Raw genomic sequence first — 24,452 nt, 5'->3', positions numbered from 1 at the left:
CACCGAGTGTAACAAGGAGCTGTGGACATGGTGATTAAATACCAGGTTGGTGCCCAGTGCATTTCATCAGGTCGCTGCAGCCTGTTCTAGGGTGGCTTATGAGTCTAGGGTTAAGTCGCACTGGTGAAAGTAGATCCTGCCTAAAAGTCAGCTGCCCAAACCTGACACCGCCTTGGCTGGTGTGTCAGCCAGACCCACAAACTAAAAGGATAGCTGAGGACACGGTCCTAGGGAACCCTCTGAAAGGAGAAACAGAACCCAAATAAGGGGGGCCCGCGAGTAGCTCAGCTTTTCAGAGGTCCAGGTGTGGCCCTCTAAGTGAGCATAAGGAAGGATCTGCCATCATGAGAAGTGTTGATGCTGGGGTTAAAAGAAGAGTTTGAAAACTCCAAACATGATATTCCGGCATAGACACCCCTGAGAGTGTTCCAGTGGCAATGAAGAAAATGTGTTCTCATAAAAACAGAGGGAAACATGATGTTAAAGATACTCTCTTCAAACAAGGATGGCAGGATGTTGGTAATTGTTGGAGCACAGTGATGGATACATAGATGGTCACTGTACTCTTCTCTTTTAAAAAATTTCCAGATGTTCCAAATAGTTTTAATGTTCAGAAATTCACTTTAGAGAAAAGAGAATACTCCAGCATAAAGGTGAATACAGAACGCTTTGAGTCTCGAGTGTCCTTGCCCGGAAGATAAGAATGGCTTGGAGGGTCGGCAGCAGGGAGGACCAGGTGTCTGTTGGGCCAAGACTGGGAGGAGACCCTAGGCTCCGAGGGGCTCCTTCCTTTCCATCTGCTTCGGTGATAGCATACCTTAAAATATGTCTAATATTAAAATCTTGGGGAGGTAAAATACTCACCAGGCTGTCAATGACAGAGTGGTTTCTGCCTCTGACCAGTGTTATTGACCACTCTTGACCCAAATGGAAATGCCCAAGTGGGAGGTAGGGCTCAAATACATTCTATTCATCCCTCTACCTTGGTTTCTCCACCTGTAAAGTCACGAATATGAATGATCGTTTCCTATGGAAATCATATGTGTTCTGAGCTACAGAGCAGATGTCAGATCTAAATGAAGGTTATTCTCTAACAAGGACCTACTGTATAGCACAGGGAACTCTGCGCAATGTTATGTGGCAGCCTGGATGGGAGGGGAGTTTGGGGGAGAACGGATACATGTGTATGTACGGCTGAGTTGCTTTGCTGTGCACCTGCAACTATCACAACATTGTTAATCGGCTCTACCCCAATATAAAATAAAAAGCTAAAAATAAGTAAATTAATGAAGGTTAATCTAGGAAACTTGTCAAGAATCCAAAGCCTTCCCATTCAATATTTCATTGTATTCTTAAAAATTAAATGCTCCCAGTAATTGTATTAGTTAGGGGTGTTTCTGATGAGGGCAGAAACACCAGCTCTGGCCAGCTTAAGCAAACAGGGAATTTATTAGGAGGAGCCTGGGACATCTCAGAGAACTGAAGAACCTACCTAATAATCATGACTTGGTAAAGTTTGTGCACGTTCTCTGGTGCAGCCCCTTGGCTCTCATCTCTGGCCTCTTAATCCCACATTTCAGATTCCTGGGGAGAGAGAACCTGATTCGCTCCTGGGGGGAGAGAGTCGGGTCTGGTGCCAAGTGGGGAAGGGTTATACAGTACTAACCTGGTCATGGGTTAGGTGTCAACCACTCCCCCCAGCCCCGCCACCAAGTAGAATTTTTTTTTGTGCTAAGCAGCCACCCCTATAACCATAATATTGGTTTATTCTATGCTGTTACCTCCCCCATAGCTACAAAGGGCCAAGGACTGTGTGATCTTGGAAGGGCCATCTGGCTGTAATTGATGCCTGAGTCTGGCCAGAACCAACCCACTCTCTCAGGCTTGAGTCAAGAGGTTCCATCATGATTATTAAACACAGGAGAGGAAGGAAAGAAGAGATGCAAACATCCTCGGCCTGAGCACAGGAATGCCTGTCAAAGATGGTCCTGTCTATTGGGAGCCCAGGGGGCATTTTTGTTGCATAGGTTGTAAATCTTGAGTTTTATTTGGGATCCTCAGTCCTTTCAAAGGGACTGTGTACTGAAAACATCTGTCTCTCCCCACCCCCAAGGAGGAAAAAAACGGATGAGGGCAGGCGGCCCTGAGAACAGAGTTTCCCCAGGTTCTCAAACCTGAACTGCTCCCGGGCAACCCTCCTTTCACTGTCCAGCACCAGACTGGAGGGCTCCGTCTCTTCCATCTTTTAATCAAGGAGGGAAAGCAGCATTTCAGCTGAGCAGATGAGAGGTTGGGAAAGAGAAAAAATTAATTGCTCAGTTCACTGGTAAATATCAAGCCAGGGTCCAGGCCAAAGGGAGAGGTTGAGTAGCCAGAGAAAAGGCCAAATCTGCAGAGATAAGGTGGGCGAGAGCTGGACTGGAGCTTGGGAAGCAAGGCCTGTCCAGCCTCACGGAGGACAAGGCTGGGAGGTTATGCCTCTAGTGTATTTTTCCTGCATACCTGTTGCCCTGGAGCAAGGCAGGGCGGGGAAGGAAGCAGTTGCCTGACTAGGCCGTGGCCCATGGCATTTGGTAGGAGAATGGAATGTATGACTCTGCTCTGCTTCTGCAGGACTTTTGTGTGATGGTGTAAGGTTTTGGCAGTGCACTCTGAGCCCTGACCAGGGGGAGGGTGGGAGCTGAAATCCAGCTCACGCTCCACTCAACAGGCTGTGAGCTCACGAAGCTGCAGAGATGCCGTGTGGGCCGTGGGCTGGTGAGCTGCTCCTTAGGCTTCACCTTAGATCTGGTCCCTGATGAGGCTCTGGGTATGAGAACATTGGTCCCTTTTCTTGGGCCAGTTGGCATAAGATTCCAGACTGGTAGCTAGATAGAATTTTTTTTTAATGTGCTTAAGATTAAAGAAATCAAATAAGGTGATACCTGTGAATGCCATTTGCAGTCAGAGGCATCCTTGAAAGAAGGGGAGGAAGTATTTGTCCCCAGCCAGGGAGCCATTCTGGGGTAGGAAGGAATATCCGACATGATGGGGGCTCACATGGGAGCACGTTCCGTGCCAGGCACGTGGCAGGGCACTGCCTGCAGCCCAGTGCTGAGAGGAGAGAGGTCTGGGAGAAGAGCCTGAAAACAAGAGCGAGGGTGAGGATGCCTCAGGAAGAATGATGGTGCTACTGCTCCCCCACCCCGGGTGCCCTAGACAGGGAGAGAGACCTAGGCTTTTCCTCGCTCAGCAGAGAGGACAGCAGCTCTAGGCTCTTCACCTGCCCAGGAAATTCAGGATAAGGGAGCCGAGGGCTGCCATGGCAATCTTTACCCTGACATCCTTGAGCCACTTGAGATGGGCAGTTTAAGCCCGGCCTGTGTGTAGCATCTGCACAATTCACATGCATTGCCTTGATGCCGTGTTCACAGTAGGGACACTGCACCTAGATCTCCCCTTCCTCTCTGGTTGAGCAGATGCAGGAGCTGGAGCAGAGGCTGCTGGAGGCAGAGCAGAGAGCAGAGGACGCGGAGACCCAGGTAACCGGGGAGGGGATGGCAGGAGCATGCAGCGGAAATGACCACTGGCCTTTCCTGACCCTTTCCGTGGACACACATGGACATGTCACACCGATAAGCCTCTTACAGGGACGAGGAAAACCAGCCGTCATGTGTTAGACCTTCTGAACAAATGAAGGTGCCTGGGGCTTTCTGTGGGCATGAGGGAATCTTTGGGTAAGGGTCAGTGCAGCGACCAGGTGAGTGGCTTAGTCCAAATAGGCTAGGTTATGCTGAGTACCCAATGAAGTCGGACATGTCTGCAGTTTATCACATTTAGTTCTCACTCATGGTACCTCTCCATTGAGGGTTAGCCAGGGATTCTGCTTCGCACGGTGATTCAGGGATCCAAGGTAATGGAGCTCCCCATCTTCCAGCGGAACCAGCTAGAACATGCAGCCTCCTTGGTTGCCATGGCAGGGAGAGAGAGCTGGGTCCTTGTGCGCCAGCTCTTAAATACTTCAGCCCAGAAATGACTGAGTCATTCCACTCAGGCCCATTGGCTGCAGTGAATTCCATGGCCATCTAACTCCAAGAGGGCTGGAAAGTTTCGGGAAGTTCATGGACATTCAGTGAGCAGCATATGTCTCTGCCACAGTGAAGCTGGAACATTTCCTCTCCAGGGCTGTTTGTCCTGCCCAGCTTGTCCTTACTGGGGCCCCCAAAGTTAGATGGCCCTACACCCTGCTATTCCTTCCTTGTCAATTCCTTCTTTTGCCCAGATGAGGCTTAATAAGTGGTCATTGAATTAATTGGCCCCAACTGCCCTGGGTATGGGCTCTGCCTGAGAGTCACAGGTTGGGGCATCAGGAAGCATCCCATCCCATCCCATCCCATCCCATCCCATCCCCTCCTATCCCATGTTGGAGGCCATTTCACACACCGTACCCCAACCCTATGAGACGATTGGTACTTTTCAGGTGGGTGTGATGGAAGAGAAGGTGAAATTGTCCAATCTGAAGAATGTGGACTCAGCAGGCAGCCTGCACTGGAAGTACCAAGAATTGCTGAATGCCATGCAGGGCAAAGACGAGCTCATCGGCCGGCTGGAGGCCCAGTTGGAGAAGCAGGTAAGTGCCAGTGCCCCCCTGCGCCACCTGCACCAGCTGCCCACAGCTCCTTGAGCAGAGCCCCTCTGCTTGGGCCGCCGGTGTGGGGACTCTCTCCCTCACGAGACTGTTCTTTCTCACGGAGGTGTATTGGAAGGTGCGTGAAGAGCCAGGCAGGGGATATGGTGGGAAAGGGACCTTGGAGGCTGACTCATCTGGGTTGAATCCCCCCTTTAGCACCAGTGAGCAACTTACTTAAGTCGCTGATTCTCGTTTTACGCATCTGTAAAATAGGGGTTGTAGTACGTCATAGGGCTGTCGGCAGAATGAACTCAGGGAATCTGGGTACAGTATCAGACCTGAGGTCGGTGTTTGGTAAGGAGAGCTTTTCCTTTTCCACCCTGGTCTTGTGCCCTGCCAACCTGTGGGACATGTAGTAGCAGAGCAGCACAGAGCTGGACCGTCAGCCTTGGTCAACTGCTCGGCCAAAGTTTCTCAATGAACCTGAGTAGACAGAGACCAAAGTTGCCACCTCCTCTGAAAAGCGCATAGGAGCCCAGGAGAGGCCACTGCCCAGTATTCCAGTCACAGTCAGCATCTTTGTTCTGGAGAGGACATCTGGAACACCCCCCTGCCAGTCCCCTAGGCCCAGCTTCCCCTTCACGATCCCATTAACTTCATCCTAATTCTGTCCCTTCCCTCTGCCATTGGTCTTACCTACCCAGCTTTTCCCTGGTGCCAGAGCTCCATTGTTTCCAACAGAAAACCTCACAGCATGGCCAGACAACTTGCAGTTTTCCACATGTGTACTTTCCATGGAGGTCCCAGCTAATCCTGCTGGTGCCTTCCCACTATCATGGGCACATTTGTAATCATTCATCAACAGTCACTGAACATTTCCTTTGTGGGACGTGCGTCCCACAATGTGTGGGGCGCCATGTGTTCCTGAAAAATCATGGGAAAATATCAATAGAATGTTGATACATGGAATCTCTCATCAATTTCCTATTGATTTTATTTTGTTTTATTTTTAATTTATTTATTTTATTTATTTTTATTTTTGGCTGCATTGGGTCTTCGTTGCTGCACGTGGGCTTCCTCTAGTTGCAGCGAGCAGGGGCTACCCTTCGTTGTGGTGCGCGGGCTTCTCATTGCGGTGGCTTCTCTTGTTGCAGAGCACAGGCTCTAGGCATGCGGGCTCAGTAGTTGTGGCTCGAGGGCTCTAGAGCGTAGGCTCAGCAGTTGTGGCGCATGGGCTTAGTTGCTCCGTGGCACGTGGGATCTTCCTGGACCAGGGCTCGAACCCGTGTCTCCTGCATTGGCAGGCGGATTCTTAACCACTGTGCCACCAGGGAAGCCCTCCCATTGATTTTAGATACCTATATTCTCTGTTGAGTGGTTCATAGTTAGAAGTGGCAGCACCTGGGAATTGGTGGGCAAAATGATTCCTGCTAAAGCTTACTTACTTACTTCGCAGAAAACGTCTGCCGACCCCTGACCTAGTTTGATACCCTGGTCAGGAAAAAAAATCATTTTACAGTAATAATAGGTCCAGATCAGAAGAGAGAGAATGCTGTTTTGCAAGTCAGTAGACCTGGTTTTAGCCCCAGCCGTGGCACAAACTGACAAAGGCAAGTCATTTCACCCTCTGGGCCTCAGCTTCCACAGCCACATAAATATCAGGGTATCAAACTAGGTCAGGGGTCGGCAGACGTTTTCTGCGAAAGGCCAGGTAGTAAATATTTTTGGCTTTGCAGGCCACGTGGTCTCTGTTGCAGCTACCCAACTCTGCTGCTGTAGCCTGGAAGTGGCCCTAGACAATACAGAAATGAATGGGCAGGGCTGTTCTGGGAGGGACCAGGTGGAAGGCTGGATTTGGCCTGTGGCCCGTCTGCAAACCCCTAGATAACCTTACCGGTTCGCCAGCTCTCAAATACTGAGTCAGACATTTCCATATGCCCATCTCATTTCCACAGACTCCCTTGTTTGGAGCTTATGTCCATCATCTTACAACTTCGAGGCAGTTTTTCCCTAGAAGTATAACCAAAGTCGTTACTGCTGGTCTCTAAACAACTGAGAGTACACCAGTTGTCTCCATGCTTTTTATTTATTTATTTTAAAAAAATTAATTAATTTATTTATTTATTTATTTATTTATGGCTGCCTTGGGTCTTCATTGCTGTGGGCAGGCTTTCTCTAGTTGCAGCGAGCGGGGGCTACTCTTTGTTGCAGTGCACAGGCTTCTCATTGTGGTGGCCTCTCCTGTTGCGGAGCACAGGCTCTTGGCGCACAGGCTTCAGTAGTTGTGGCATGTGGGCTCAGTAGTTGTGGCATGCAGGCTCAGTAGTTGTGGCTCGCGGGCTCTAGAGCACAGGCTCAGTAGTTGCGGTGCACGGGCTTAGTTGCTCCACGGCATGTGGGATCTTCCCGGACCAGGGCTGGAGCCCATGTCCCCTGCAATGGCAGGCAGATTCTTAATCACTGTGCCACCAGGGAAGTCCCTCCATGCTTTTTAGAGCAGGGAACTAGTACTCGTTCTAGAACTTGTTGGTTACCTGTGCCTCAGGCACTGTGTGGTGTACTTTCTGTCCCTTCATCCTCAAGATGGTCCAGAAGGGAGATGTATCTTCGCCCATTTTAGAGATGACATCACCAGAGGCTGATGTGGCCTTCCCAGTGCCCCACAGCAAATAAGCCTCAGAGGCAAAGCCAAATCCCCAAAGCCTGTATTTTGTTCTCTCCTCGGCTGCTGTTCTTTAGATACAGACCTCGCTTTTGAGTGATTTTACAGTGGTCACTCGGTATCCACAGGGGATTGGTTCCAGGACACCCCGCAGACACCAAGATCCGTGGATGCTCAGGTCCATTATATAAAAGGGCATAGTGCAGTCAGCCCTCCATATCCGCAGGATTAGGTCCGTGGTTGGTGGAATCTGCAGATGCCGAACCCACCAATAGGGAGGGCTGACTGTGCTTCACCCTGTTATATCAATATGATGAACTTGAGCATCCACAGATCTTGGTATCTGCTGGGCATCCTGAAACCAATACCCCTGTAGATACCGAGGGATCACTGTATACTGTTGATTATTTTGAGGGAATTGTACTCATGTGCTAATTTACCTTTATTTTTTATTTGTTAACTGTAAAGATAATACATGCTTATAGTAAAAAATACAAAAAGACCAAAAGGGTATAAAATGACATTTTTCCTCCGTCCCCATCCTTCATTTTCCTTCCTCACCGCTAACCGCTGTTCATTGTGACCGTTTCCTGTGTATCAGGGCACAGTGCTCTGTTTCATTTTGTTTATTTAGCCCTTATTTGTGGGCTCTTAGGTTATGTCCGGTTTTGAGTTTTTTGTTTTTGTTGCTTTATCAAATAATAATGCAATTAACGATTCCTAAGCAGTGGGTTTGTTAGATCAGTGGTATGGACATTTAAAATGTTGAAACTATTATCAAGTTTTTCCCCAAAAAGGCTTTGTCAATTTGTATGAGGTGGGCTGTTTTCCAACACCCTTGACAATTTAGGGTTATATCAAACTTTTACATTGTGTTAGTCTGGTAGAGGAAAATGATGTGTCACTTTTATTTGCATTTTTAAAATAATAATAAAGATTGCACAGCTTTTCATGGGTTTCTCTCCCTTTATTTGCTGTTGATTTCCTATTTATATCTTTTGCATATATTTATTGGTTTGTTCATTTCAAATTATCCCTTTTGTATGTAAGTCATTTGTGTTGCAAATCATCCCCCAATTGGTCTTTTCATTTTGTTTAAGGGCATCTTTTTTTTTTTTGGTCATATAGTAATTTATAGAGATGATATAGATTTATTAGTCTTTTCTTTCATGGCTATTTGGGATTTGTATTATGCTTAGGAAGGCCTTTCCCACTTTCAGAATATTTTCTAAGAATTCATAAATGAATGTATTTTTTCCTGTCGGCCGACCTCCATCCAGTCCCTTAATATTTCTTCTCAGGGCCTCCCACCTCCAATTATTCACTAAAACGGTGACCGCCGTGACGAACTAAAGGCCCTCTCTATCTTGCAGAAGAAGATGAGAGCTGAGGAAGCAAAAATTGTTCAAGAAAAAGCTGCAAAGATCAAGGAATGGGTGACACTGAAGTTAGCAGAGGTGAGTGAGAGCTTATCTTGGGAAGCCTGCGAGGGACCTGCATGGGGTTGCTCCTGTCACCCTGCGTTTTTCTGCCTCTATCTGTTTATGGGGCCTTGCCTGCTTTTCATTTTGTTAACCATTTGTCTCTCGTTCAGCTTGAACACTGAGACACTTCACTTCACTTTTCCCTTCCTGTTGTCAGAGTTGGGTTTCCCTAGAGCTCCTGGTTTGCTCTGTGTCTGGGGAGAAGGAATGAGTCTCACTTCTGAGGAGTCCCATCAGTTTCCTTCTGAGAAGCACACACAGTCCTTACCATCCACCCTCTGTCCTCTCCATTCTTTTTAACTTTTTTTTTTTTTGGTGGTCAAATATATGTAGGATATACCATTTGAGCTGTTTTTGAAGTGTACAATGCAGTGGCATTAAGTACATTCACAGTGTTGTGTACCCATCACCGCTACCTCCAAAACTTTTCCCACCCCAAACAAACTCCATACCCATTAAACACTAACTCCCCATTGTCTCTCCCCCCAGTCCCTGGTAACCTCTATTCTACTTTCCACCTCTGTCCATCCGTTTTCATAGCTCATCGCTTGCTACAGTTTTATTTAGGAAACTCAGGACTAGAAGCTACAGCGCTGCTAGCAAAAAAACAAAAAACAACCTCTTTCTAAACAGAAGGAAGGGGAATTGAAGTTTGGAGAAGGGTGAACACTCACTCCTGACACAAGTGGCTCACACCTGCAGGGGGTAGCGGCTCATTTTGCCTCCTGTCCTTTCTGTGGACACACATCTCAGGTCACCTGCTAGACTACAGGTCCTTGGGGACAGAGCTGATGCCTACAACCTGCATCTTCCACAGCCCTGATCTCTTGCTAAAAGGAACTCAATGGAAGTGTGTTGGCTTTCCAATTAGAATGGGTACTAGACAGCCTATTAACAGGACCTGGCATATTGGCTGGAGACAATGGAAGAACAGTTATTTACTGCTCTTAGGTGAATAAGAGGTCAAAGTTACTTTTATCAAAGGTTGAAACAAGAAAAAAAAGTATGTTTTGTCAGGGAAGATAATGAGGAATTAGGGCCTGTGGATTATGACATGGTGAAATGATACGGTGAGAATAAAACATCAAACAATGAAAAATCTGGGTCCTAGAGCTCAGGATAAAAATCATTAGAATAATTGGAAAAGAAGAATGTAATTAACCAATATTTGTTAAACGCTTGCAATGCTTCAAGTTCTAAGGCAGGCATTTTAAACATAGATACTGATTTACTCTCAATGACAACTTTGTGGAATGATTACTGCCATCTTCAATTTATCATAGTAAACTGAGACAAAAAAAAAAAATACAAGCAAGTTGCTACTGTGATAAAAGTAATTTTTGTAGGTTGTATATTGTTCCCGACTCCTTTCCAGTAGAAGGATAATATATACCTGCCCCTTGCCATAAGATTTGCTATGCCTCCCTGAGGAAGGAATATGCTTCTGCAGATCATGGACATTATGCTTGTTTATATGACTTGCTCTAGACATATATGTAAGCTATATTCAATTAGAAACTTCAAGAACAATCACATGGGGACTTCCCTGGTGGTGCTGTAGTTAAGACTCCACCTGCCAATGCAGGGGACATGGGTTTGAGCCCTAGTCCGGGAAGATCCCACATGCCACAGAGCAACTAAGCCCATGTGCCACAACTACTGAGCTCACGCGCCTAGAGCCCGTGCTCCGCAACGAGAGAAGCCACCACGTTGAGAAGCCTACGCACCGCAACGAAGAGTAGCTCTCGCTCACTGCAACTAGAGAAAGCCTGTGCACAGCAACGAAGACCCAACACAGCCAAAAAAGGAAAAAGAAGTTTAAAAAAAAGAAAAGAACAATCACATGAATTTATTATTGTCCTTTTCCTTTTTCCAGGAGATAGGGTTTTCTCCTTCATCCTGGATCCAGTATAAATAAAGCATGTGAAACTGAGTAGAATACATATGATATAAAATATAAGCAAGGAAATAAAATTTTTGTGTTATAAACAACAAAAAAAGTGTGTTGGCTTTCATTTCAAAGAAAATGCAGCCACGCTGAGGCTGGATCTCATGGATAGTATGTTGAGCAGAAGAAGCCAGACACAGAAGTACCTCTTGAATAATTCCATTTATGTAAAGTTCTAATGGGCACAACTACACTAATGTGTGTAGGGTGCATACTTAGATGGTAAAACACAGAAAGCAAGGAAATGAATCTCATAGACTCAGAAGAGTTGTCGCCTTAGTGGGGAGGGCGGATCATGTGATTGGGGAAGGACAAGTCCGGGATGTCTGGAGTGTTGGCAAATTCCTCTTTCTTAACCTGGGTGGTGGTCACATGAGTATTCATTTCAGAATCCTTTGTTAAGCTGTTCATTGGTGTAGAATGCAGTTTTTTATGTGTTATATTTCACCATTTTTTTAAAAGGTTAAAAATACCTAGAAAAGAGGGACTTCCCTGGTGGCACAGTGGTTAAGAATCCACCTTCCAATGCAGGGCACACGGGTTCGAGCCCTGATCCAGGAAGATCGCACGTGCCGCAGAGCAACTAATGCTGTGGGCCACAACTACTGAGCCTGCACTCTAGAGCTCGTGAGCCACAACTACTGAGCCCGCATGCCACAACTACTGAAGCCTGCGTGTCTAGAGCCCGTGCTCCACAACAAGAGAAGCCACTGCAATGAGAAGCCCATGCACCGCAACAAAGAGTAGCCCCTGCTCGCCACAGCTAGAGAAAGCCCGTGTGCAGCAACAAAGACCCAACGTAGCCAAAAATAAATAAATAAAATTTATTAAAAAAAAAAAACCAGGGCTTCCCTGGTGGTGCAGTGGTTGAGAATCTGCCTGCCAATGCAGGGGACACGGGTTCGAGCCCTGGTCTGGGAAGATCCCACATGCCACGGAGCGACTAAGCCCGTGTGCCACAATTACTGAGCCTGCACATCTGGAGCCTGTGCTCCGCAACAAGAGAGGCTGCGATGGTGAGAGGCCCGCGCACTGCGATGAAGAGTGGCCCCCACTTGCCGCAACTAGAGAAAGCCCTCGGACAGAAACGAAGACCCAACCCATAAATAAATAAATAATTTTTAAAAATTACATTCCTGAAAAAAAAAAAAAAAAAAACCAAAAACCTAGAAAAGAAAGCACAGGGGCTGCCAAATGGAATTCTTTCCCATCTACAACCAGGTAGCACAGAGAGAAGGAGGAGGTCAGGGCTCCCAGGAGAGTTGGCAGTGGATTGGGGGGCACCACGGGTTCTTTGGTGTAGGTTGGATGTTTACGAAGGATTTTAATCTTATTTTGAATTATATATCTGAATGTGTAGGCTGAGTATTCTCAATCTTCATTTTTCTTTTTGTCTAGCTTGAGATGGAGAATCAGCACCTGAAAAGCTGTAATCAGCACCTGGTGGAGCAGGTGGGAGCCCTTCAACGTGCACTAGAAGGTAAGCGGGCCAGCACATGCGGGAGTGGGGTGTGTGTGTGGGGTGTGTGTGTGTGTGTATGTGTGTGTGTGCTTGTGTGTGTGTGTGTGTGGCTGAATTGAGGGAGCTCTTAACATGCCTATTTTTGTCCCAACCACAGCTCTTCAGATGGCACCTTCGGGGAAGCTGCTGGTGGCCCCCCAGGGAACCACAGAGCAGGATTCTGTCCCTGCAGGACCAGGAGCCCCGCCAGTGGGGCAGGACGGTGGTCCTCAGGCCCAGGGTGCCCTGAAGGCAGCTACGCCTGTACCTTCTCCAGCTGCTCTGCAGAGCAAGGACTCTGTTCCTAAAGCAGGAAGCCCCTTGGAGGATTCTAGTTCCAGTAGGGTCCACCCTGGAGAAATATCAGGGGCCAGGACCCTTCCACTTCATCTGGGAGGACAGGGCTCTCCTGGCCAGCTGTGCCTGAAGCCTTGCGCCCCCAGGCATGGTTTGGCTTCCTGGGGTGAAGGCCTGGTCACTGCTCAAGGAGGGACGCTCCCTAGGACGAAGACCTCTGCCAGGGAGGGTGGCCCCGGCTGCAGCCTGACTCTGCCGAAGGTGCGGGCTCCCAGCACCCACCGGGACAGCATCCAGCTGGCCAAGCGGCACCACAGCCAGCCCCAGGCGGGCCCTGCGCACTTCAACCACGTGGTGAGCGTTGAGATTGGGACACTCTCAGCCCTCCCCTCCTCCAGCCTTCCCAAGGTGGAGGCTGGACCTGAGCTCCGGGAGGAACCGGAGAAGATGGAGATGGAGGAGCAACCCCCAGCGGGGAAGATGGAGGAAGTGGATTTGGAGAACAAACCACCTACACCCCCCCTGCACCGGTTTCCATCCTGGGTAAGAGGCCCCCTGGGGACAGGACAGAGGGGCCGGGCTGATGGTGCGAACGCTGTCGGGCACAGCCGTGTGCTGAGCATGGGACGAGGCTGTCACCCTCACCCCCTCTGGGAGGTGGGTACCCCCGGGCCTGTCCAGACTACTCCGCCCACAAGGGGTGGAGCCAGGATTTCCGATTGGACGGCGGCCGGCTGTTTCCTGAGCAGGCGCTCACCGCGGGCCACAGCCAAGCTGGGTGCTTGGTGCCCGTTTTCTCGTGTAGTCTTCCTGACTCTCCGTGGAGGTGCAGTGTGGTGGCTAAGAGCACGGGTCCCAGGATCAAACCAGGAGGTCCCAAGATCAAACTATGTGAGCCGGGGCAAGCTGCTAAACCTCTGCGCCTCAATTTCCCTCTCTGTAAAATGGGGATAATAGTACCTGCTTTATAGGGTTGCCCTGAGGATTAAGCGTGTTAATACGTATTTGGTGAGTAGTTGCAGCAGTGGTTCGCAATAAGTGGAGAGGCTGCTGGAAACGGCAAGGGCCAGGCCAGGGTGGAACACCATCAGAGCCATCCCTCCTCCTGTTCCTCGTTGTCTTGTAAATCCAGATGCTCTGAAATCCTAAAGCAGAGGCAGGCAGTGAGGGAGCTTTCGGCAAGGGGTGTGGCAAGAGGGCTCAGGTCCTTCCGGTCCCCGAGACAGGATCGCTCTTGTTACCTTAGGGAACCACAGTGGCCCGAGAACCCAACCTCTCTTCTTAGGTGGGACCAGCTGGGCAGTAGCCATGTGGGGAAGATCGAGACTGAGAATTGGGAGAAGGACATTTCTCAACCTGAGGGAGTCAGATGGACTTACTTGCTGATTTAGAGTTCCTTTGTCTGTTGATCCTCGAAACAACCGTGTGAGTTAGGCATTAGATAACCTTTTGTAAAACACTCCTACGTTTGTTGAACCTAAACCCCTCAAGCTTCACACTTTAATTCTCTCTGTGAAGTTAGAGGCCTGGTTGAATTCCACTACCACTACTGGCAGGAATAATCGTTTTTATGGCTAATTTTACCACACGGACCCAATTTATCTGCCCTACATCAGCACGGAATTCCCTGCCCCAGCCCAGTGCCTGCCCCCCCCTCGCCAAATTCCTCCTTGCTGCCTCCCATCTCTTCCCTTCCCTTGCCTCCAGTCACCTCTGGCTCTCATCCCAGCCCTTGCCAGCCCCTCCGTCTCTCCCCCAAGCGCCCCAGCACTGCTGCTCCCCTCTGGGGTGACCCGGATAGCATCCACCTTCCTTCCTGCCCCAGCCTAGCCCAGCTGCCTCCTCGAGCTGGGCAGGCCTTCCCCGGTCCTTGTGACTCACCTGTCACCTGAAGGGGCCTTTGTTTTCCCTTTACCTTGAGTGAAAAAGAGATATGGAGGAGGGTAGGTGGGGCCTCTGGGTTGTTTGGGAGTGATCCAAACCTAAGAAAAGCTGCCCAGGCCTGTGGGCCTGCTTCAGACCCAGGGGACCCCGAGGGGCGAGGGAAGAGTTGAGGGTGGGAGTTCCCATCGATGTGTCTTCTACGGCGGGGTTCAGGGGTCTGGGTGAACCAGGACTTTGAGCCTGAAGCCTAACCATGATGTGACATCGTTACTGTAGGAAAAAAATGTGTCCCAGTTTCCAAACAACTGGCTTCCAAACAAAAGGGCACGCACATCCTTGCCATGCAGCTCTGACGTCCTCATTACCAACCCCCAACTTCAAGGGCTGTAAGATGGGTAAGATTCAGAGAAAACAGGTCCCAGTTCCCTCTCCTCCTGAACTTCCTTGCCCCAAGGGAAGGGTGGCAGCAAGAGAGGGAATAAATACCGCCTGCAGGGCACTGACTATGTTCTAGGTGTTAGATGTTTACGTTACTAATTTCATTTGATTGTCACAACAGCCTGAAAGGTGAGTATCATTACCCCCATCTTAGGTCCAGAAATGATGTTAACTTGTCCCAGATTCCCCTGCCGGTCACTGGCTAAGCGTGGATGTGGACCCAGGTCTGCCCGCCTCCAAAGCCAGAGGCTGGGGTGGGCACGGGGGTGGTGGGCCCTGACCCCTTGTGACCTCCCTTTCCAGGAGAGCCGGATCTACGCCGTGGCCGCGTCAGGCGTGCGGCTGTCTGAAGTGTCTGCTAGAAGTAACGCCGCCTGCTGCGGTAAGTCCCAAGTGAGCTGCCGGTGGCGGGCAGGGTGGGTGTGCGGGGAGGAGAGGACCCGGAGCAGCGCCCAGGGCCAGGTCACCTGCAGCCCATCCCCTCCCACAGCAGGTGGGGTTCAGGTGAAAGCACGTGGCCCCGGCTCCCTCGGAGAGAGAAGGAAGCTGCACAGGTTCAGCTCATCACCTGCCGGGAGGGAGTGGACGGGAACAGAGTTGTGGCCAGTTACAGAGCTGGAAGGGACTTTGGAGGCAGGGCGCTCCTGCCCGGCTGCCCGTCTGCACCGGCTTCCCTTCTGCACTGCCAGGGCTGTGGCCGAAGGAGCCCCCGGTGCCTTGATTTAGATAAGCCCCTGAAGGAGCCGCATCCCCACCTGAGTGCGGCTCCTGAGTCGCCGGCCGCCCGGTCCCCACGGTGATGCGAGCGCCCCATAGTCACACGGCTTGTAACTCACCTTGGCAAGAGTGGGGCTGAAGAAGACCTTGGCCCTCGTCCTGAGATCCGTCCCCCCGTCTGTCTCCAGAGTGCTGTTTCAGGGAATGCTGTCTGCACGGATCTCTCTCCTCCCTCCTCGCTCTGCTCAGGTCTCTGCCTCCCCCGCCCCGCTTCCTGGGTTTTGCCACCTGAGTGAGTCTCATCCCTCTTTCCCACCCCTCCAGCTTCAAGCCCTCCAGCCCTTGCATCCCCTGGGCCTTTCTCTGGCCTGGTCTGCAAGAACGTCACCGTGCCGGTCTACACAGCCTTGAAGGGGGTAAGAAGCTGCTGTCCGAGGAGGGGGTGTCCCCGCAGGCAGGCAGGGGTGTCCCCTGCCGTGTCGGCAGGCAGTGGCTGGTGTGGGTCTCCAGGGGCAGGCGTCTGTGCACACGTAACTCTGGGCAGGGAGCTCAGCCCCCCCATATATCTATTTATTTTGTTCATCTTTATTAGGTTTTTTTAAAACTCTTTATTTTTAATTTTTTTCTTCCCATTTTATTGAGATATAATTCACATACAGCACTGCCTAAGTTTAAGGTGTGCAGTATAATGATTTGACTTACACACATCATGAAACGATGACCACAATAAGTTTAGTGAGCATCCATCATCTAATATAGATACAGAATTCAAGAAATAGAAAAAAACCTTTTCCTTGTGATGAGAACTCTTAGGATTTACTCGTAACATCTTTCATATATTAATATACAGCAGTGTTAGTTATATTTATCATATTCTGCATCACATACCTAGTACTTATTGATCTTATAACTAGAAGCTTGTACCTTTTGACCACCTTTATCCAATTCCCCCTCCTCCCCCACCTCAGTAACCACAAATCTGATCTCTTTGAGTTTGTTTCTTTGTTTTTGAAGTATAATTGACCTACAATGCTATGTTAGTTCCTGGTGCACAACACAGTGATTCAATATCTTTATTAGGTTTTTATTAGAAAAATTCTACATTTACAAAAATGTGAATCAGTATGATTATGGGCAAAGTAAAAAGTTAAAGGTTAAACCAATGCCTGCTCTGCGTCTCCTCCTCATCTTTTCACATGTCTATCCCGGAGGCCAGTGGGGCTCCTTCCAGAACTTTTTATGTATTATGTCATATATTCCCATATGTATTCCCGTAACATCTCTACATATTTTTTAACAAAAATCAGATATAGCTGCAACATGATGTTTTCGTATACTTTTTGGTCTGCTTTTTTTTTTTTTTTTTTCCTACTGAAACCTTTTATTCTGAATTTGTTGGTGCTTAAGGAAAACAGCTTTGCCCATAATTCACTGTGCCCTGGACTTATGACACCAACTTGTATTTGGCCAATTAGAAACAAGACCAAACTGCATTCTTCTTAGGTCTGTTCAGTTGATAAATGGCACTTAACTGATTTCTTTCATATAATCTTTAACAAGAACTCATAAGTCGCATTAATTATGCCCCAAGAGATGAGGGACCGATGGTAATTCAGATGGGCACCTCTGAAAAGATTTGTCTGTTTCCTGTCCTGTTCTAGCCAGATTTTTGGAAAATTTTAGGGAAAGACTGAAATTCCCCACCAATCTGAGATTGCCTGCGAGTTTTTACAACATTAACTGGAAAAAACAAGATTCCCAACATGTTTTTTGAGATCATAACAGTAATATTTTGTAAAAATTTTTGTAGAAGGATAAAAAGCCAAAAGTGAAATTTCCTCTTACATTGCTTTTCCCTAATTCCTAACCCCAGAGGCAACTCTCACTAACGGTTTGGTGTTTATTCTGTAATGCCCTCTGATGCATTTACAAATGCATTTACAAATTTACTCTCTCTTACACACACGCACATGCACACGCAAAGAGGATGATGTCATACATGTCAGTCTACCCCTTGCTTGTCCACCCAGCCATGTGTCAGGTCTTCCTGCCCCACCTCCACACACAGCACAGCTCTGCCTCCCCTTTTAGGACTTCCCAGTACCCCTTGGTATAGATGCCCCATAACTACCTTAACTTGTCCTTCCCTGATTCACAATGTAGGTCATGTCTCTATTTTTCTGTAAAATCAGTGTTGCAATGAACATCACCATGCAAATACATCTCTGTGCACTTATATATGCATATTTCTGTAGGACAGAGTTCTAGAGGTGGAATTTAGGGGCAGATAATATGCATGTTTTAAATTTTGACAGGCAGTGCCAAATTACCTTCTAAAAAGATTTTATATAAATCTTTTATATAAAATAGAGTACCCTTTTCCACACAGTTTCCCCAATATTGAAGTAATTGGTCTTTTTAAATTTTTGCTGTGATCTCTCAATTTGTCATCCCCACCCACTTTTAAAGCTTCTGTCTCACACTGGGCCCCGTGGCATGGTTTTCTGGCCCCCTAGTGGCAGGGAGCAAGGGTCTCAGTGGCCAGGTGTTCAGCCCTGGTGGGGCAGCTTCACTGGGGACCACAGAGGATGATGGTGTGTGAGGGAGAGGGAAGCATGGAGGTGAGGACACAGGGGTAAGGTCGTCGAGGCGGGAAGGGACAGTTGTCTTTTGGGTGCCCCAGCTGGGTGATGGCTTCCCATGCTCTAGACAGGCTGTGTTGGCCACGCCCCAGGCACTTGGAGCGGGAGTGAAAGTGCGGATGGGATGGGGCTTGTCTTGCAGCCTTAGCTGCAGTGGGGAGGGGCCTGTCTTGCAGAAAGCCACGCAGATCAGCACGGTGCCCTTTGTGGACGAGTCCTCTGGGTCTGATGATGACTGCAGCTCCCAGGCGAGCTTCCGAACTTCAGTGCCCTGCTCTGAGTCCAGGAAGACCAGTGGACTGGGCAGCCCCCGGGCCATCAAGAGAGGTATGGAGAAGGGTGGTGGGAGGGGTGCGGAACAATGAGGGGCCCTTCATCTCCTCCCATGGGCAGTCCCACGTGGGTGCGGAAGACCCTGCAGCTCCCAGGCTGTGTGAGCCAGGAGGCTGTGGACCTGGGCCTTGATTCCTCCTCCCTTTGGACAGGCGTCTCCATGTCCTCGCTGAGCTCCGAGGGCGACTACGCCATCCCCCCGGACGCCTGCTCCCTAGACAGCGACTACTCAGAGCCTGAGCACAAACTACAGCGCACCTCATCCTACTCCACCGACGGGCTGGGCCCAGGCGGGGTGAGCTGGGAGCTTGGCCTCCGCCCTGATGGGGCCGAGGCAGGGCCGGGTGGGAGCGGACCTCCAGCACGAGACCCAAGCAGCAGCTGCATGAGGCGAGGGGTCCCTGGGATTGGCGAAGGGAGGACGGGAGTCTGGGGGCTGCCACTGATGATGTGAGGCCATGGGGAGTGGGCTGGGGGTGTGCAGTTGGGGGCCAGGCACACACAGACCCCCATAACTATAGCCCACGGGGCCCAGGAGGAGTTTACACATGTTACCTCGTTTTAGCTCCACACTGACCCTGGGATGCCGAGAGCTAACAATACATTTATTGAGTTTTTAGTGTGCCGGGCACCGTGCTCATGGCTTTGTGTGCACTGTCTCATTTGTCATCACAAATGAGGCTTATTACCCCATCTCGTGGATGAGAAGCCTGAGGCTCAGAGGCATGCTGTTATGCGCCAGAGCCAGTGGTAAATCCAGATGGCTCATTCCCCAGCCCTCGCTCCATAGCACTGTGCTGCCCCGTCTTCATCACCCCCTCCACGAACCCTCCACCCCAGTTTGGCTGATGTTCCCCAAACCTCTCTTGCCCTTTCCTGCTGCCTGGAATGGCCTTCTTCCTCCTCTGGGCTCGTCTTCAAGGGAAAGGCTGATTTCCTTCCAAGGTCAGTTCAGGTCTGGCTCTTGCCAGAAGCCTTCCCTGGCCAGTCTCTTGCTTGTGCAGCCCCTGATCTACCACCTCCTCAGGGTCAGGTGCTTTCTCCCCCTGCCAGCAGGACCACCCATGCTTTATAAGTCCTCTCTGCACCCTTAGCAGGGCAGTGCCCTGAAAACACACCTAGTAGATACTCAGTAATTTTTTTTAATTGATGACAAAGCAGTGACTCAACTGGGCTATTTTGGCCTGTGTGATGTCCAGGAACCCCAGTGATTTCCCTCTTCTGTCCACCCCTCATCCCCCTACACCCTTCCACTCTTGCAGGAGTCACTGGAGAAGTCAGGCTACCTCCTGAAAATGGGGAGCCGGGTGAAGACGTGGAAGAGGCGCTGGTTTGTCCTGAGACAGGGACAGATCATGTACTACAAGTCTCCGGTGAGACCCTCCTTCCCCAGGACAGTAGGCAAAAGGACCCCACCCCAGCCCCAGAACCGCATGAGAGGGGCTGGAAGCAGGGCAGAGGGTGAAGGTCTGGCAGGCAGGGAGAGGCAGCCTGGGCAGGCACCTGAGGCTTTGAGCCCCACACAGGACCATGAGGCTGGTCACTGGTTCTCACAGTGAAATCAGGCACTGAGCAGTCAAGGGCACTTCTAGATGAATTGGCTTGGTGACTCCTTCTTCCTTCAGAAGCCGAGTCCTGTCAATGAACTATTCCTAGGCTGCCCTCACATCATCAGGACTGTTCTAACAGGCGAGCTTGTCACCTCCTCCATCTCCTTCCTATACTGTTTGGAATTAGGGAGCCTTAGGATGTTGGGACCTAGTTTGACAGGCCCTCCCTAGAGAACCAATGTTAATGTTTTAAAGAAGGCAAAAAGGCCTGACTCTTGTGCAACTCCAGTTGATTGTTAGTGGCTACCTTGAGCATCACGTGAGGGATTCAGGTCCCGTGTCACTCAATGAGTAGGCATGCTCTGATTGATTAGTTATGTCTGCAGTGGCACTGGAGAGGGTAATGGTGATATATATAGGCCACCTGTTTGCAACACTGTAAAATATGTAGTAGAAAGAATTTAAGGGCTTTATAGCTCAGGAATAACCTGGTGGTTTCTCACCCAGTTTTTAAAGGCTCAATCTATACTTTTTGAGGCCTGGATCAGGAGGACCCATGTCTCTAATCATTGCTCCATTTAGTTAGAACCAGGATCCAGAACAAGTTATCCATCATGCCACAGCCCAGGAAAGCTTAGGAATCACTTTCCCCTTTGTGACCTAGAGTAAGATCTGAGGGGAAATGACGTGCTCTGGGAAGGCTCCAACCTCTTTCCTCTCCATTCCTTTCTTTACAGAGTGACGTCATCCGGAAACCTCAAGGTCAAGTGGAACTGAACTCCCGTTGCCAAATTGTTCGAGGGGAGGGTGCCCAGACATTCCAGGTGAGCATGCTCCTAGCAGCTAGTGCTTTAGATAGAAGAGGTGCTGGGTTTGGATATGGCTCGGATGGAAACAAAGATGGGGCAGAATGAGCATGTGTGAAAGCCATTACATCACCGTTTGCACTGATCCTCATTTGTGGGTTTGAGGAAGGAAGAGGAGGCAGAATGTGAGACATGGAGTGAAGGTAGGAGAGACATGGAGGCAAAGATGAGGAGGGGGAGAAGGGAGGGAGGGAGTACCAGGGCAGGAAGAAGGAAGACCTGGTGGGTCAGAGATCTGTGCCACCTCAGAGCCAGGGTCCTGTTCTTCCATCGTCCTAGCTCCCCATCCCCGCCCCCATCCCCAACCCCTCACTTCTCCACAGCTCATCTCTGAGAAGAAGACCTATTACCTGACAGCAGACTCCCCCAGCCTGCTGGAGGAGTGGATCCGTGTCCTACAGAGCCTGCTGAAGGTCCAGGCCATTGGGCCTCCAGCCCTGCCTCAGGGTGGCACCAAGCCCGCCGTGAAGGGCTGGCTGACTAAGGTAGGGGTGGGGTTGGTGGGGGAGGAACGTGGTGGGCTCCTCTTGAGAGTCAGGGGAGCCAGGAGTGAGTGCTGGGGGTGGTGGGTCTCCTCCTGACACACAGCTCCTTTCTCCAGGAGGCTCCTCACACTGATTACCTGTGGGCTGAACCACACAAGGTGACGGTGAATGAGTGTCTGGAAAAATAGGGGTCAGTGTTGTTACAACAGCAGCTATTCTCAAGACAGAGGAGGGAAAGGAATGTCTCGGACCCATTCTGAGGTCACTAGGAGCTGCCCCCACCCCTGCCTCGTACCCACCACAGCTCAGTGTGAATAGTGGGAAGCTGTGACCTCCGCGAGGCAGGTGTGGCCAAAGACTTGTAATATCTCAGGCTGCCCTAAAGACGTTTTAATTAGGGCTCTTCTGGTTGCAGGGAGCTGAGAAGCAATTGTTAATCCCAAGAAAGGGGAAGTTAACAAGGAAGCGCGTTAACTAGGCCAGGATGCCATCAGGAATGATTGTGTGTGCAAGTTCAGCGCTTGGGGCTCTGCCTCTGCCTCTGCTTCCCCGTTCAGTCTGTGTTCACAGCCATCTCCTCTGCCCATGTGCAGTGTTTTTTACACTTCACGATTACACTTGCCCAAGGGCTTCAGCCCACTGTGGCCCTTCCCTTCTGACTCTAGCCTCTGCTGACTAGCAAGTTCTTCTCATGATCATATTCCTGGGACAGGATATCTGGTTGGCCTGGTCAGTCTTTTAATGGCAGGTCACACAAGGACGGATGGGGTGTCACGTGGTACCATGGACCCTCGCTGTGAAAGGGCTGGTTCCATTAGTAGAGAATCTGGGTGGCATCTGAGTTTGACCTGGGATTGACCAAAGGATCTGACTTGGACTGGGGGTTTTGAGATCTGTCTCCCTGTGGCTTCTCTTTGCCAGTCCCAGATCTACTTCTGGGGTCGTCTGGTTCTAATAATGCTGGTTCATTTCTGGCCTACAGGTCAAGCATGGCCATTCCAAACTGGTCTGGTGTGCTCTTGTTGGGAGAACCTTCTACTACTATCGAAGCCACGAGGACAAGGTACTGCCTGGCCTCCCGACAGCTTCCCCCAAACCACATTCCTGTGGCTCAGTGTCCTTATGGAAGGCCCCAGCTTTACCCTCTACCCCACCCAACCCCACAACAAGTACAGAGCTGGCTGGCCAGATCCCTCTAGAGTGTGTGACCAGTGTGCATGGTCCGCAGATCCTGCCTGTGTGGTCTGTCTGTGCTTCTCCAAGCCCGCCTCAGCCAGGGAGCTGTAGTCTCCCCCTCCCCATCTTGTCATCCACCCACGTCCTTGATTCCCAGCCCTACAAGGCCTGAGGGTTCAGAGAGAGGAGACTCCTCCGTTCCCCGCTGGCCCTCCCATTCACGGAAGGCTCGTGTCCACAGCGACCCCTGGGCCGTCTGCCGGTGCGGGACGCACGCATAGAGGAAGTAGATCGATCCTGTGACTCAGACGAGGACTATGAGGCTGGAGGAACCCGGCGGTTGCTTTCCTCCCACTGCACCCTTGTGATCCACCCCCCAGAGCACAGCCCCACCTATCTCCTCATTGGCACCAAGCACGAAAAGGTAAGGGAGGGGGCTGGGCCTCCATGGCAAAGCTTGGACCTTTGATTCTCACCTTCCTTCTCTCTTCTGAGCTTCCCCAAATTCCAATCTATTTCCCTCCTGGACATTTTGGCAACTAGTATTTCCTGAATATTCCTTGTATTGAATCCATTCCCAGTGACCAACATCTCTTCACTGGGGCCATGAGATGGAGGGAACCACAAGCTTAGGAACTTGGGTTCACATTCAGCCGATCCCAAGTCTTTCCTCTTAGGCACCGGTGGCCTTGACTTGTGCCAACCAGACAGGCTGACCCTCACCCTGGGCTTGGCCCCTTCGGGGAGGCTCCCTTGGAGCTCTTGCCTCCATTCTTCCCCAGCCCAGCCCCATCAGGTGGCTTTCCATCCTCTTCCAGGATACGTGGCTTTACCACCTCACAGTGGCTGCAGGTGGCAGCAGTGCCAAGGTGGGCACTGCCTATGAGCAGCTCATTGGAAAGCTGATGGACGGTGAGGGAGACCCAGGTAAGGCGAGGGTGGCCATCACTGCTGGGTTGGAGGGGGGCAGCTGGGTAACTGTTGGTCAGGAACCCAAAGAAAGCACTACTGTACCCAGAAGCTGTTTGGAAACCTTCTAAGCCACAGAAGGGCATTCCCGTCCCGAGCTCCAGGACCCCTGTTTCTGGAGAGGATACTTAGGAGACCACTCAGTATCTGGGAGAGTTGTGTGGGGAGCAGACTTTCCGGTGACTTGGTCAATGTTTTACTTTGTTCACTGCAACCTTGCTGGCTGGGCAGAGGGTTGAGGAAATAAGGCGGCTGGTTAATCTATAGTTAGAGTTTGTTAATAAATGAAGCCCAAGTTAGGACCAGGCTAACTAAGCCTGGGGCATTTTGGGGTTTTTATTTTGCTACTGATTCTCAGGACCCTGAGGATCCAAGGGCACCCAGAACCCACACTGCTTTACTGCTGCTCCGAGGCTTGTTTGTTCCAGGCTGATATACGCTCCTCTATCCAGACCTAGCGCTGCAGGGAGAGGCCCTCCCCTGCACACGCACGCTTGCACTCCGATGTCCACGCCTTGCACTGGACGTTCACCCCTATTGCAGCCCCACGGGCAAAGCAGTAGCCGCCTTCCTGTAAGCCATGCTTGTGAGTGTGCTGAATAAATGCAGTGCACAGCCCACACTCTGTGCATATAAATCCAGCACAGCCCATGTGTCCCGACTGTGAAAGCACTGTCTTCCCCAGAGATCAGGGTCGGGGTGCGGGGGAGGCGAGTTCCCTCCTCAGTGGTAACGGCCGCTGCTCTCTGGTGCTGTGCTCCGGGCAGATTCCCCCCTCTGGAGGCACCCCATGCTGTGCTACAGCAAAGACGGGCTGTACACCTCCCTCACCACCCTGCCCTCCGAGGCCCTGCAGACGGAGGCTGTCAAGCTCTTCAAGGTAAAGTGGGA

General features: G+C 50.3%; 1 protein-coding gene across 2 annotated transcripts in view; it reads left to right on the top strand.

The window, feature by feature from the left end:
- The window catches only part of PLEKHH1 (pleckstrin homology, MyTH4 and FERM domain containing H1), a 55,786-nt gene that overhangs the window by 20,884 nt on the left and 10,450 nt on the right, over positions 1–24,452 (top strand). For both annotated transcript variants that reach the window (XM_082451563.1, XM_082451564.1), the window contains exons 3-18: positions 3,459–3,521; positions 4,460–4,609; positions 8,645–8,728; positions 12,102–12,183; positions 12,323–13,044; positions 15,127–15,205; positions 15,865–15,956; positions 18,359–18,509; positions 18,668–18,810; positions 19,778–19,888; positions 20,803–20,889; positions 21,255–21,416; positions 22,399–22,479; positions 22,834–23,016; positions 23,411–23,519; positions 24,329–24,441. In XM_082451563.1, the coding sequence (XP_082307689.1) occupies positions 3,459–3,521; positions 4,460–4,609; positions 8,645–8,728; positions 12,102–12,183; positions 12,323–13,044; positions 15,127–15,205; positions 15,865–15,956; positions 18,359–18,509; positions 18,668–18,810; positions 19,778–19,888; positions 20,803–20,889; positions 21,255–21,416; positions 22,399–22,479; positions 22,834–23,016; positions 23,411–23,519; positions 24,329–24,441 (2,412 nt within the window). The remainder of the gene's footprint in view (positions 1–3,458; positions 3,522–4,459; positions 4,610–8,644; positions 8,729–12,101; positions 12,184–12,322; positions 13,045–15,126; positions 15,206–15,864; positions 15,957–18,358; positions 18,510–18,667; positions 18,811–19,777; positions 19,889–20,802; positions 20,890–21,254; positions 21,417–22,398; positions 22,480–22,833; positions 23,017–23,410; positions 23,520–24,328; positions 24,442–24,452) is intronic.

The sequence above is a fragment of the Balaenoptera physalus genome, assembly GCF_965194825.1.
Source record: "Balaenoptera physalus genome assembly, chromosome: 2".
Taxonomy (NCBI): domain Eukaryota; kingdom Metazoa; phylum Chordata; class Mammalia; order Artiodactyla; family Balaenopteridae; genus Balaenoptera; species Balaenoptera physalus.
This window is presented reverse-complemented; position numbering and strand designations above follow the sequence as displayed.